This window comes from Nomascus leucogenys, chromosome 7b (genome assembly GCF_006542625.1).
Source record: "Nomascus leucogenys isolate Asia chromosome 7b, Asia_NLE_v1, whole genome shotgun sequence".
Classification (NCBI taxonomy): Eukaryota; Metazoa; Chordata; class Mammalia; order Primates; family Hylobatidae; genus Nomascus; species Nomascus leucogenys.
The window spans coordinates 63394339-63408904 of NC_044387.1; the positions used below are offsets into that span (position 1 = coordinate 63394339).

A 14566-nucleotide genomic window follows, 5' to 3' on the forward strand; every position below is an offset into this window, starting at 1 on the left:
AGAATCAAGAAAATGCATGGCAATCAACTTATAATGAGGCAGCAAAATATAAAGTAAGGCAAGCACAGGCCTTGTTTAATTCTTAGCAGTTGCTTCTCTTATTGCATCCTATGTGGTGAAGTAAGAGTTTTATCAATAGAATAAATGCAAAAATATACCTCTGTGCTTGGTATTCCCTTCAGCTAGCATGCCATGTAGAAGACAAAAATATTAAAGAAGATATACTAAAACCCTCCATTCTCTCACTGGAGTTTTAAAAAAGTCAGAGCTTTATAATCATTTATAGAACACAGACCAGCAAGAGAGTAGGATTGTGAACATAGAAGATAATTCATAAGTTGGGCCTCTTATGAATTTTCCTTTTAGAAAAACATATAAAACAATGCCTGATTAATAGCAATTCATAAAGTATGAATGGACCTGACATTCAGGTTAATGAAGGCCCTTGCAAGTTGTAAATGCTGTGTCTGTAAAGCGATGAGACATTTTCTTGTGCAGATTGTCAGGTGGGGCACATTTCTATACATTTTTAAATACTGAGCACAGAAAACTGATCACACGATTTTATCTTTTTTTTCCCCTAAATGGGCTACTAAAATACAGTACCTGCATATATAAAATCCAAAATCAGTTCACATGATTTAATACATGACCTAACAGACAAAGTATTTAGAATCAGCCCTCTCCTGGACAAAGCCTTAACCACCAAAGAGAATAAGCACTCCTTATTTATAGCCACTATGATATTTGAATTAACCTACCTAAGGACCTCTTGTCATTGTACCAGGACATATTGTTGCGAAAAAACTGAATTTTAATCATTAAACTCTAGGACGGTACACATCATTTACCTGGTACAGATGTGTACTGAATTGCATATCCACATGACACTTTTTACAATCATCCATTTCCATAGAAAAAAAACAGACCTTCTACATGTGGTGGCTTACAGAGTGAATATGAAGTTAATTTCCTATAAAAAAAAAAACCTTTATGTATTTTTTATGTACTTAACCACTCTTCCCAAAGGATCAGGATGTAGATTAATCAAGAATCCTATTTGAGGAGAATACTGTTTTCATTTTCCTTCTAGAAATACAAGATGGCGGGCCTTTCTATATGTAGCTTGTATAATAAATAATTATTTATTGGGTGTCTTTTTTGTATGTTCTGAATTTGGAGCTTTCATCTTGTTCCAAACACCAACCATCTGCTCATACAGCTCTCCTACTCTAGAATGTAATTTCCCCTTTCCTCTAATTATTCTAATCCTGTTTCCTTTCTTCAAAAATTGGCTTTAGTCTACTCCTTAGTTAGCCTCAGTGACTACTCTTTCTCATAAAATTTTTATGCAATCCCTAATATTCTTAGATTCCCTAGAAAATAGTTTAGCTGTTAACTGTTTTTTTAATGATTTCAAGAGTAGTAGTTTAATTTCTCTAATTCTATTTAGAGTTAATTAAAGGCAAAAAGTAGAATTTTACTTAAGATATGCCACTTTTCTTGTTCAGTGCATTCAGGTTATTTATTAAAAACAACGACAACACTTGATTATGAAATTTACATGTGTACATTGCAAAGACCTTACAAGATATAGAAGAGCATAAAAAAGGAAATAAAAATTCTACCAACTGGTGAGAACCATGATTGAAGATATACACACCTTCCAATCTTGTTATCTTGCACACACAGACACAGATAGTTAAATAAAGGCCATATTATGCATATTATCCTGCTTTTAAAACTTTCATATTCTTTTGTGTGATGAAATATCCTTCTAATAAATGATTTTTAATGACTTATTAATATCCTATCTTATGAATGTATGTTTCACTCTAAAAATTAAATAATAACTTATATTCATCAACTCTGAGTTGAGGATGAAATACAGTGGCTTTTACTTTCTTTCATCCCTCCTGAATTTGACATAGAAGAAAAGGCAGGGAATGAGATGGTGAAACAGGAAAAAGAGGTTTAAATATGTCTAAAAACGTATGATGGATGGCCACATTCTAGATATAATTGTGATGTGTTTCTACATTACCTATTATTTATTTTTGTGATAACTTTTGCCATATTAATATAAAATTATACTAGCTAATGTAGATTTACCCATTTTAGAGAAAACCAAGAAATAAAGGCTCTGTTAAATAATTTGAATCACAGGTTACTCTTATTTTATGTGCTAGTGAAACCTATGGTGACGGAGTCAGCACATTTTAAATTTAAGAGGAAAAAATTTTTCAAAGAAAATTATTCTATACATAATACATGGATTCTTAAAATAAAACAGCTCCACAAAAGGCAAAAGATCTAACAATCGGTTGGCTTCAAATCCCATGTCTCTCCATCCTTTACTCACTAAATGTTCAGCAGCATCCAATCACCAGGCCTGATCCCATTATTCAGATAGCTGCAGCTTAGGTAAGGGTGAAAGTGAGGGGACAATACAAGAAGTATGAGAATGAGATCTCACTAGCTCAGCATCCTCAATTGTCATACTCTGATCTTGGGATTCCAGTAGCCCAGCAAATGGTCCTCCACTATCTTGCCATTTTCACTGTGGCTTTTTTTTACCTCGAAACCAGAACAACGTATAACTTGGTTTCATTCCTGGTCAAATCACTAACCTAATTTACTACCCTTCGATCCCAGTATTCCCATTATAAGAACCCTACTATGTGTCATTTCAATGTCTAGTATAGCTTGTCCCCTCCTACTTGGAAAGTCACCCAATTCTTAGGCTCAATATGGACAGTATCCAAATTAGTATCCATACCCCGCATAAGCACATAGAGGTCTTCTTTGAAAACTATATCTAAAGTAGTCTCTCTTTTGCCCAAGTCAAGTTCCTCTCCCCCAGATATGTTCTATCCAGTGGCCTAGTCTTTCTGTCTACATAGAACTTAACACTATCTGAATGATTTTATATACAGGCTTTCTATGCCTCTCCCAATATAATTTAGATGAATAAATGATCTGTGCTTATTAATGCTTTCACTCTAGCTTCCAAGCCCCCATTCCTATCATAATCAACCCCAAAGCTTGTTGACATGTACAAAACGTATATTTTATTGTACTCCATATCTGGTCATTTGGCTTGCATTGAGTATTAGCCATCAAGGAATTAATTTCAAGAACATTACTTCAGAGTGTCAAGGAAAGAACACAAGGAACACATATGCAAACATATGCATGCCATTCTTTCTATGTATTTAATAGGTATTAGTATCTATTGTTTTGGATTTATAGTATATGTGGTATACATATAAAAATATGAAGACATATTCTCATAAGCATTCTATTGACTCTAGACATAATAAGTGGAGGTGAATAATTATCAGGAGAAAAACCTTAAAGTAGTTCACAGAAATGTATTTTATATACTTGTCAAGATTAGTCTTCTTTACACATTTTCTACAATTGCTTCCATAAAGAAATGTTCTTAGTTTTTAAGAAATGATCCCTCTTCGTAAATGTCAGCTTTATTGAAATCAAAACAATTTTATTAAACCATAAACAAACTCAGTGTTCTCTTAGGTTTTTAATTATTTCTTTCTTTGTGAAAATAAAAAGAGTATTGATACACTCAAAGAAACAAAATATGAAGAAACAGAGTTGCAGTTGTAGGGGTGAATTATTTAATTTAAATGCAGTCAACCATTAGAAATACAGTTAACAAGGGACAAGAGATACTCAGTTTTTCAGTACATGCTTATCTAGTGCTCAAGACACTTTTAGCCAATTAGCTTGCTCAATTGACTAAGTACCTCCTACCTTACTTATTTGAATAAGTAAGGAACTTCGGCAGAGGAATTCAATAAGCAGAAGAACTTCAGCAAGACATAATTATCATATAGCAGCACACAAACAAAGCAGACACAAATCCTTGATGGAAAATAACTTATACAAAGCAATATGGCACCTAGCAAATTAATCGGTGTGGCTGTTTTCCTAATTTAAAAAGCAAGGCCATTGAAATTCCTAAATAATTTGAATACTTTGGTCAAGAGTAGAGAATCAAATATCAAAGATTTAGTTAAAATTAGATGAAAAAGCCCTCTTCCTTACTGAATTGCTTTTTCCTAGAATTTGTTCTTGTTTTACTTCTGATTAAATAAATATGCACACCCTTAAACATGATAAAAATATTTAAGAAGCTATTATTCTTTCATTGGGAAATGAATAGAAGTTACTCATACAATAATAGGTGACGTCGGAGGATTTGTGGAATTAAAAAATCTCAAAGAAAAAAATGACAAAAATGGACAGTAAAGCATCCAAGGGTTTATCTGTAATACCCTTGAAAGAGTAGTTTTTAAAAAATTCTTCAAGAAATGGTGTAGTGGAAGATCTTAAAGTGCTAAGGAACCTAACAGTTTGGGGACTGTGTCTTCTAGGATCAACAACACAGTTCCATGATGACTTGAAATAGTATTTTTTTAGTAAACTTGTGTTCACTCATCAAGCATTTCTTGCCATTTGACAAGATAAAATTATCTGTTGTTCTTTCTTAGTATATTTTAAAAATAAATATAAAAAAGAAATTGAAATTTTTTATACTGGAAGAACATTATTATGAATAAATTCTTGCAGCTGCTAATCTCTTAATTCTTGATTCAAAACCGGAAATATAAGTGATGATGGTGTTGTTACTGAAATGTACTTGGCTTTCTAAACAAACAGCATAGTTAGGTCTTCGCACAAGATAGATTCTCTTAATTGCACTAGAAGACAGGTATTTGGTTCAGGTATGCCATTTCTTGAAGGCTGGCCACCACATTTGCCTGACAATTGCCACCCTAATTGCTTCTGCTCCTTCAGATTCCCTCTTTCTCCAGCAGGCAAACAAGAAAGCTTTATTTGTGCTTGGAAATAAATCAAATCACTCTAATGATACTTCATTTTTCAGAAGTACTGTCAAAAAGGTAAAAAGTGAGTTTCTTCTCTTAAAAATGAAGATGGATGGATGAAAGCTCAAGTTGTACGAGTGAAGAGTGCCTAGCCTTTCTTTTGCTCTTCAGCTCCATTTCCCAAAACACATTCTTTTTATATCTGATACAATCTGAAAACTCTCTAGAGAGAGAGGGAGAAAAAAAATAGCCAAATTTTTGATACTATATAATTTTATTGAGTTTTTCACATTTCTGCCTGTTTCTGAATATCTGGAAAAATTTAAAAATCTTTAATATTTAATTTATAGCACATTTTTAGCTATATTTGTAAAAAAGGGTGTTCAAAAAATGAATTACATACCATTATGGTCTCAATAAGTCATATTTTAAAATAAAATATTTTTAGCAAAAAATATAAATTTAAAACATAATAAAAATGCATGTTCCTAAAATCCTTAGAAATTCCAACCACTAAAACCCAGTATAGAGTATGTATATATCTCAATTTGCTCCCAAAACTTTAGAAAATATATATATTAATATGTAAAGACTTTGATATTATAATACTATATGTGGTCTCTGTATATGAAATTCAATATGTGCATGTATTAGTCTATAAAACTTAGTTTAAAATAAAATGTAAAAATACTACTGTCTTTCTGAAATATTTCGGAACCATGACAGGAAAAAAAAAAAAGTCCAGTCTATATAGTTTATATGAACCACATTTTTACCTTAAGTACCTCTTTGTAGCTAATTTCCTAATGGTATTTTTGCAGTCATACTTAATTCATATATAAAGTAGTTTCCACTCATTAGTTAAGTAGTGGACTGGTCTCAGAATGCACACTTTTAATTCATCCTTGGACAAAGTTACAAACTTTTACATGGGACAATATTTAGAGTTGCTTAAACAAGTCAAAGCTTGATTGAAAGTTAAATTCTCAAATGTCACTGGCATTTTCACAAAAATCAATATGGAAGAGTCAGAGAATGTTCTTGAATACGAGAGAAATGGGCAAGAATCCTGGAAATGCCATAAAGAACACAAAGAGAAATTATAGATGGCCAGTCTCCAGCCCAGGCATAGAAAATTAGACAAACAGAGTTGCAGGAATGCTGGTTAGCAACAAAATGCAGTCACTATGTTAGAATGAGTGCTGGGCATGGAATGTACGATCGATCAGTAGACCTGGTTGAGAGGCAAAACTATCACCACTGAACCCTGTATCCTTGGGCAGCAAGTTAATTCCTATAAATTTGGAGAAGATAACAACTACCTTATAGAACAATTTTAAAAATAGCACAATGTTCATAAAAATTTGTCAAATATGTATTGATGTAAGCAATCTACCTACACTTTGCAAACTACTACACAAATTCTTATATTTATTGATATAAATAAGATGGAATTTCTTACCAAGGATGAATTCCAACTGCGGTTCATTTGGAGTCTTCTGGATACCTATAAATAATAGGTGCAAATTCAGATTTTTAAAAAATTGAATTATCAAGAATATGTCAATATATATTACTATGCTTAATCGTGACCAGAATGAATAAATACAATATTTGGCAGAATGAATAAGCTTGGTTTATCAGGGTTATAGATAATCAGTTCTCAGGGCAGGGCATAATATTTGTTGCAGAACTAGATGTGACTTAAGATTTGATTGGTCATTTTATCTGTATGGTTATAAAGAAACCAAGAAATGTTTTTGTAAGCCATGACAAACATAAAACATATTTTACAACTGTGTTTATCTCTTTTGGATGCAATGTAGACGGAAGTGGATCCTTCATAAAGAACCTCCTTACCAAAATACTCTCTTAAATGGATTTTTTTCCAAGCCACTCTAACCTGCTGTAAACAGCAAATCAATAACAAAAGAGATATCTTCAGCTAGGTTATGATGGACATTGTAGTGCTGGTTATTCTGCTAATTTATTAATAGCTCAAAGCAATATTTTGTAAAATGTTTCCATTCCTTTGGTCAGCAATGTTTAAAAAATATAACAAGATGGCTAAATAATTTAAGATGAACTAGGAGGGAAAGTGAGTCTGGAGACAAAGGTACAGAAATGGAACCATCTAATGGCTAGAAGGTAGAGTGATCAGATTATGGGAAGTGATATGGGTAGATGCCTAAAGACCACACACAGTGTAGGAGCTTCCTAAACAAGAGTAGATGACTGGATGTATGAACGGGACGCCATTTGTTACAACTCAAGGGTGGCCAAAGAAGCAAAACTAACATGTATGGAAAAGTAAACTATTTTGGCAATAAATGAAAGAATATTATCCAAATCCTTTCCTTGCTTATTTTTGCTGGTGCATTCATCAGATACTATTTAAATTTACTGGCATTTGGTCAATACTATATTTTAAGAATCACCTTTTTGTATAAAAATTAACTGCTTTTTATTCACATTTATTATTTATTTTTGCACAGTAACTGTATATTTTTTTTCTCCTGCTGACATTTAGCAACTGCTTTGGTTAACAATTTTAGATTTTTCAAGAGAGGTTAAAGTGAAAATCATTAGGTAGGTTTTTGTGAACTTGAAATGTCTGGGTTTTTTTAAAAGGTTATTAACAATTAACTCTGCTTTAAACATTGACAACCAGATTTCTCAAAAATGCATCCAACCAATACAATTTTCTAAAGATTAGCTTTATAATATAAATTAAAAGAGAGGGTTAGGCATATATTTGCCAGTGTTAAATAATTGGACTATAGGAATCTTCTGAAAAGAAAAGAAAAAGGCATAATTCATGCTAAACAATAAAACCCAAACCCTAGAATTTTAAATATAAAAGAAAACATACAATTCTTCCAATGATTTTAATTACTTGAGTAATACAAAACCAATTTTAATGTTCACATACAAATTTGGCCAAATCTCCACTGGCTCTATATTTGTGGCCTAGTGCTCTCTGGTATGGCAGTGACAGTCTAAATTTCTAGTGTAACCATTTTTTTCTTAATGCTTTTAACTTAACTATTGTTTGGGTTTAAAGAGAGAATTTCTACATTATAAAAAATATTCCCATATAAGATTATATAAATACCAATAGAAGTTATTCTTAGAAAGTATTAGTGTCTAGAAGGTATACTTAAAAAGTATTTATTAGGCTCTTAATATATATTCAAGAGCTTTGATCTTGTTGTTCGATATTTAACGATTTCATGGACTATCTATCTTACCCAAGATAAAAAATGAGAGGCATATCATACACTCACGCCACCAAGGTAAATAGTGCAAAGGAAAAATATTTTGGTAATTTCATGCCATTTGTTAGAACCGAAGTTCCTATGAATCTATGAATGCATATATGTATGTGTATGTTTCATCGACCCAATTTGCATCTTTAGATGCAAAAACAGGGAGGGATACACACATACTTACTTGTGAACTGACAGTCCCCGGGATCATTGGCCTGGGCTGTAGGAAGAAAGTGCTGCCCTTCTTCTGATGCCCCTTCCTCTTTAATTTCCATGATCAACCTTCACAGTTTTAAAATTTTCCAAATTTTCTTGTCCAAATGTCACTTCTAGTGATTTCTGGTTTAATGTAGATGTATCTTCAAACTAAAGATCTGATATCCCACTCTGAAATTCTGTACCTAGGAAATATCAAAAGTTATAACTTCAGTCATATTGGAGTTCAGTATAAAGCTAAAAATTAAAGGTAGGTAGAGACTGCAACTACATTCAAATAAAATTTCTTCCTGCCTACTCCACTCATACTTTCAGAACCATTCCACACAGTTAATGCATCATAAAGTCTAGGTTTAATAGGTATTCTCAAAGCAATTATTACATAGTCATATGAAAGATTTCTAAAACATGAAAGGTATATTATTTCTCTTCTAGTTCATTCTGTAAGACAGTGGATAGCTATAGGCGCTGCTAACTTAGTATAAAACCTAATTTAGCAGCAAGAGCATGTAGCATCTTGTCAAGACATTACCATGTTTTGGCAAGGTGAATATTACTATCGTTCTTTCCATTAGAATTGCCCTTTATGCTCATCACTCCATCCACCCTTCTTAGAATATTATTACTGACCACATAAAAAATAATTTGGCATGACATTCTTCTTCCAAGATGAGCCAACAGGTTGTACAGGAGAGTTTCCAACCTCATTATTATCCATGGAATCTTTTGCTACTCTACTTGACAAGGGTGTAATTGTTTAATGATCATGGTATATGCTGAAAAGAATGAATCATTCTTCTAAAAAGCTAAAGCTCAAGGGGAAACTAAAGCAATAGAAAATTGATGAAAATTAGCATGGGGAAAGAAAGACTCTCCAAGAATTTAATACCCTGTCATACAGACAGCCTCAAATACTTACAAATTCATTTTGATATTTAACATGATATATATGACCAAGAATAAATTTTTTAAAAAATCAATGTCGTTTTAAATCAAGTTACCAGCTGAATTAAAATGTATAAAAATATTTAAATGTCTGCCCAGTGCCATTTAATGAGATAGCAGTAATCGAGTTTGGTTTAGAATATTAATAAGGTCTCAAACTTCACAAACCAACAGCCTCACTCTTTGCAGTTCTTGGTAAAGTGGCTTCATTTATAATTCAGCTCTAGTTTTAAAAAAATCTGGCAAATTAAATTCAAAAACCTTCTTGAATTTTTAGAAAATAGTATAATAAAATTATGGATAAATACATATTGGCTTCTAAGGATACAATCAAGAATATTTCTGGGGGTAGAAGGCTATTGCACCATCAATTAGACCAAATCCATCAATTTGAAAATTATGTTTTGAATTAATAATAAAGCTTGAACAACGAACATGCTTCCTAATTTTTTTTACCATTAAATTTAGAAGTCTTTTCTGATAAGAACACACACATTCATAGCACCACGTTCTCCCAAAGACCTATGACAAATGCTAATAGTGAGATATCACCACTATCACCACTGATACATGACCCAGAGAGTAGTGTAGCAGACCGCAAGGCATGTGTGACTTGGACATGAGGTCTATATAATTTGTTAACTTCACTATATTTCTTGACCAAAGACTACACCCACAATCCTGATCGGTCATCTTCAAATGTGAAAAGGAGGCAGTATGGTGAATCCTAGCAAAATAACACCTCAGCATTCTATCGGTGAATAATTAAGGAAATAAATATCTAACTCTGTTTATCGGTATATGCACACTTGTATAATTTGAGGATGGGAGGAGAAGACTGACGTAAGATGTCTACAAAGGCTCACTAATGTGGTCCCATTCTAAGCATACTACCCATGCAAAACTAATTCTCTAAGTGAAAATAAATTCAGTTTTAGAGAGAATGAAGTTAAATATACAAAACAAGAATTATGAGATAACCTCTTGACATTCTGTTTATTTTCACTGAGGACAAACTGAAGATTTGGTACTTGTTATCCAAGCACACACTTCAGAAGGAATTAGTCACAAAGCTCAAGAAAGTAACTGCATTTTTCGCTGTTAAATAGAGCATTTACCTATGGTTATGATAACATACAACAGTTTATTTTCTGTGCATACTTGCAAAATTTTTTCCACAATCATAGATTGTGGTTGTTGTATACCACAAGCATATTTAAAAGAGATAGCTTTTAAGCATATTTCTACTCAGGTCGGTTCTCACATCTTTTACCTTACTCAGAAGAGGTACAAGCTGAATGGTCATCATACTCAGAAAATACTCTTGGTTCTCTCACCCTCCCCCAGGGACAAAAGATGATTGGTAGTTATAGTTCAGTTATATTTAATTGAACAATATTTCTCACTGACCACTACAATAACAGATATTTGTTAATATTTTGTACACTCACATTATAAAGGGCAATCTGACAGACACGTAAAATCATACAAGAAGGTTATTATTAATTAGGAAGACAAGACTAACAACACACACGGAAAAATTGGAGACATTACATAATGAAGGGGCAAATGTGATGTGCTCAGCATTAGTACAGTGCTGTTCACTCACTAGTGATAGGTAAATCAAATAGCATCTTTGTGTCAAGATAGTGTTCTGGTGGCAGATTGCAGGTACAGGAGATTGGTGTTAAGGAGAATGCCCTTAGTTGCTATGGTTTCTTTTTAATTGCGTATTTCAGGGACAGTGTCATATACCAGAGTTCCCATCAAATTTGAGATTTTTTTTAAAAAGTAAATGGAGATTAAAAGAAATAAGATAAAGGGATTAAAATGAAAAGTACAGAAGACGAAAGGAGCAAAAAGAGGTGTCAGATTTCTTAGTGATTACATGTAAAAAATTGTAATGAGCGCAATCACTTTGCAAATATTAAATAATGCAACTTATTTACAATAGTCTTTACCTCACAATCATCTATAGAGACTGAGACATGATATTTTTTAGTCCAGAGTAAAAAATGGCAAAACAAGTTTGAGGAAACAAGATGTGCTAAACCCTTTACCTCTCATTTAGTGAACTACGGTGATGTACCTGGATGGTCAAATTCCAAAATTTTTACATAATGAGCTGAAGACACTCCTGAAATCCATGAAGTTGGAATCAGTGGTAGACAAAGACAGGTGAGGGAGACCGAGTCAGGGTTCAGGGAGTGGTGCTCCTCTCTAGGACTTTAAATCCCAGAAGGGAAGAGAACTCACTGGTGGATGGCAAGTGGATGTCCTGTCTCCATTGCAAATATAGGAGGAGTTCTTTCAGGTTGTCCCTGTGGAAACATTGAACTTTCTACTGGGAGTGGAAGAGAGCCCATCAAGTAGATGGGCAGAGGGACAGGGCCTCAGTTTAAACCCAGCGTTTCCCTCCGCTCCTCTCACTCATGGATGAGCCTGAAAAAAGACTACTGGCTCTCAAAGTGTGGATAAAAAGGAAGCTGAGCTGAGACCCAGCACATGTCTCTGATAAAAGGGATACGGTGACACTGCAGCAGAGTTTATAGTGTTGGCTTTCTAGGCCAAGAAGCAGATAGAGGATATGGCCAAAACTCAGTAGGTTTTCTCTGCCATCTAGAGACGAGATGAGGCCTAGTTAGTCAGAAAGCATGAGAGAGGACAATCTATGTAGCAAGGGTATCCGATCTTTTGGCTTCTCTGGGCCACATTGGAAGAAAAAGAATTGTCTTGGGCCACACATAAAATGCACTACCAGATAGCTGATAAACTAGGAAAAAAAAACAGCAAAAAAAAGCATAATGTTTTAAGAAAGTTTACAAATTTGTGTTGGGCCACATTCAAAGCAATCCTGGGGCCGCAGGTTGGACGAGCTTAGGCTACAGGTTACTCCAGCCAGATGGGGGAGCAGTGACTGGGCCAGGATTGCTGTGTCTCAATGGACGAAAGCAAGTATCCACCCAGTAACAGCATGAGACCAATGAGTTCCATTTGTCCCATGCCACATGGTCATGTGAGACCCTTTTTCTCACACAAGTGGCACTATCTTAGGAAAAGGAGCAGGGAAAAGGGGAGTTAGCATAAAGATACTTAAACACAAGTGTTTTCAACAGTAGTGGATAGAAAGTTAAAAACTTTTATTCATTTAGTTTTGTTTTGTTTTGTGCTGTCACTTAGTGAGTGCTTATCATGACCAAAATATGAAGGAAAAAAAAGTCCTTTCAATAAGAATGAAACTTGCCATTCCTACCACAAATTTAATTTTTTCTAGTTAAAATCATTTTTAATGAAATGTTTTAAAAAATCCCTACATAGTTATCCCTTTAAGATAAAAAAAAGTACAGGAATTTATTTGGGGGGGACGGGGCCAAGACAGCCAACTAGAAGCAGTGGTCATCAGAGGCTTTCATCTAAAAGAAGCAAAAGAGCATACAAATCCTGCACCAGCAACCGAGGTATCCAGTTCTGTCATCAGGACTGGTAGATGGCTGGCATGACCCAGAGAGTAAAAGGAAAAGCAGTGTGGTGTGGCTGCCCACTTGAGAGCTATACAGGGCAGGGGAGCCCCCATACCCAGACAAGGGAGGCAGGAAGGAAGTGTGCTATCCAGCCTGGGGAACCTTGCTTTTTCCAAGGAACTGTGCAACCCATAGATCAGAAGATCCCACTCATGAACCCATGTCTCTGGGGCCTAGGGTCCCAACCACGGAGCCATGCAGATTCTCAACAGCCACTTGGCTGGAATCCACCTAAGTCAGCCAAGTTTCTGGGGGGAGGAGCAGCTTCATCACTGCTGCTGCTGCTTGCTGTCTAAGCCTTATGAGCTCCTTGGGGGAGGGACAGAAGGCAACATTGCAGCTGCTAGCTACTTAATACACTAAGCCCCCAGTGGGGAAGGGTGGCAGCCATCACTAAAGCTCCAGGCCACACTTTTCCCCTGCTGAAGCCAGGGAGGCTGGAGGACTGGGTCCCAAGAGGTATTCCCCACAGCCCAGCACACCGGCTGTGGCAGACTACAGCCAGATTGCCTCTTCAAGCCAGACACTGACCCATCCCTCCTCACTGGGCGAGGCCTCCCTACAGGAACTCCAACAACACTAGCCAGGGGCTCAGGGACAGAACTCTGATCTCCCTGGGCCTGAGCCCCTAGAGAAAGGGGTGGCAATAGTCTCTGTGAACCAACAGACTGAGTCTTTCCTCCTGCTAGCTCTGTAGAATCCAGGCAGCCCAGAAGAGCAGGTTTCCCTCCAGCACAGCACACCCCCTCCACCACAGGTCAGCGAAAGTGCTTTGTTAAATGGGTCCTGCTTCCCATGCCACCCAACTGGGTGAGACCCCCCACAAGGGTCATCAGACACCCTATACAGGAGCATTCATACTAGCATCAGATCGGTGCCTCTTGAGGTCAGAGATCCCAGAGGAAGGAGCAGGCACCCATCTTTTCTGTTCTCCAGCCTCCTCGAGTGACATCTCCAGGTGCGGGAGCAAACCAGATGAATAGGGCCTGAGTGAACCTCCAGCAAACCACAGCAGCCCTACAGAAGAGGCCCCTGACTAGTGAAAAACAAACAAAGCAACAACAGCATCAACAAAAATGTCCCCACAAAAACCTCATCCAAGGCTCAGCAGCCTCAAAGATTGAAACTAGACAAACTCATGAAGAAGAGAAAGAATCAATTAAAAAAAAAAAGATGAAAACCCCAAAGGCCAGAGTGCCTCTTCTCCTCCAAATGATAGCAACACCTCTCCAACAAGGACACAGAACTGGATGCAGGATGAAGTGGATAAATTGACAGAAGTAGGCTTCAGAAGGTGGGTAACAACAAATTTTGCTGAGGCAAAGAAGAATGTTCTAACCCAAGGCAAAGAAGCTAAGAACCATGATAAAATGTTACAGGAGCTGCTAACTAGAATAAACAGTTTAAAGAGGAACATAAATGACCTGGAGCTGAAAAACACAGCACAAGAACTTTGTGAAGCATACACAAGTATCCATAGCCACATAAATCAAGCAGAAGAAATAATTTCAGAGATGGAAGACTCTCTTGCTAAAATAAGGTAGGCAGACGAGACTAGAGAAAAAAGAATGAAAAGGAACCAACACAACCTTCGAGAAATATGGAACAAAATCTTCAAGAAATATGAGACTATGTAAAAAGACTGAACCTACAACTGATTGGAGTACTTGAAAGAGACAAGGAGAGTGGAACCAAGTTGAAAACTTCCCCAACCTAGCAAGACAGGCCAACATTCAAATTCAAGAAATACAAAGAACCCCAC

At 35.6% G+C, this 14566-nt stretch overlaps 1 protein-coding gene across 5 annotated transcripts in view; it reads right to left on the bottom strand.

Moving 5' to 3' along the window:
• Positions 1-14566, bottom strand: part of INPP4B (inositol polyphosphate-4-phosphatase type II B) — an 837221-nt gene that overhangs the window by 402903 nt on the left and 419752 nt on the right. For all 5 annotated transcript variants that reach the window (XM_003257752.4, XM_030816186.1, XM_030816183.1 and 2 more), the window contains exons 4-5: positions 8307-8523; positions 6316-6360 (exon numbers count right to left, since the gene is read on the bottom strand). In XM_003257752.4, the coding sequence (XP_003257800.1) occupies positions 6316-6360; positions 8307-8397 (136 nt within the window). In that variant the 5' untranslated portion in view covers positions 8398-8523. The remainder of the gene's footprint in view (positions 1-6315; positions 6361-8306; positions 8524-14566) is intronic.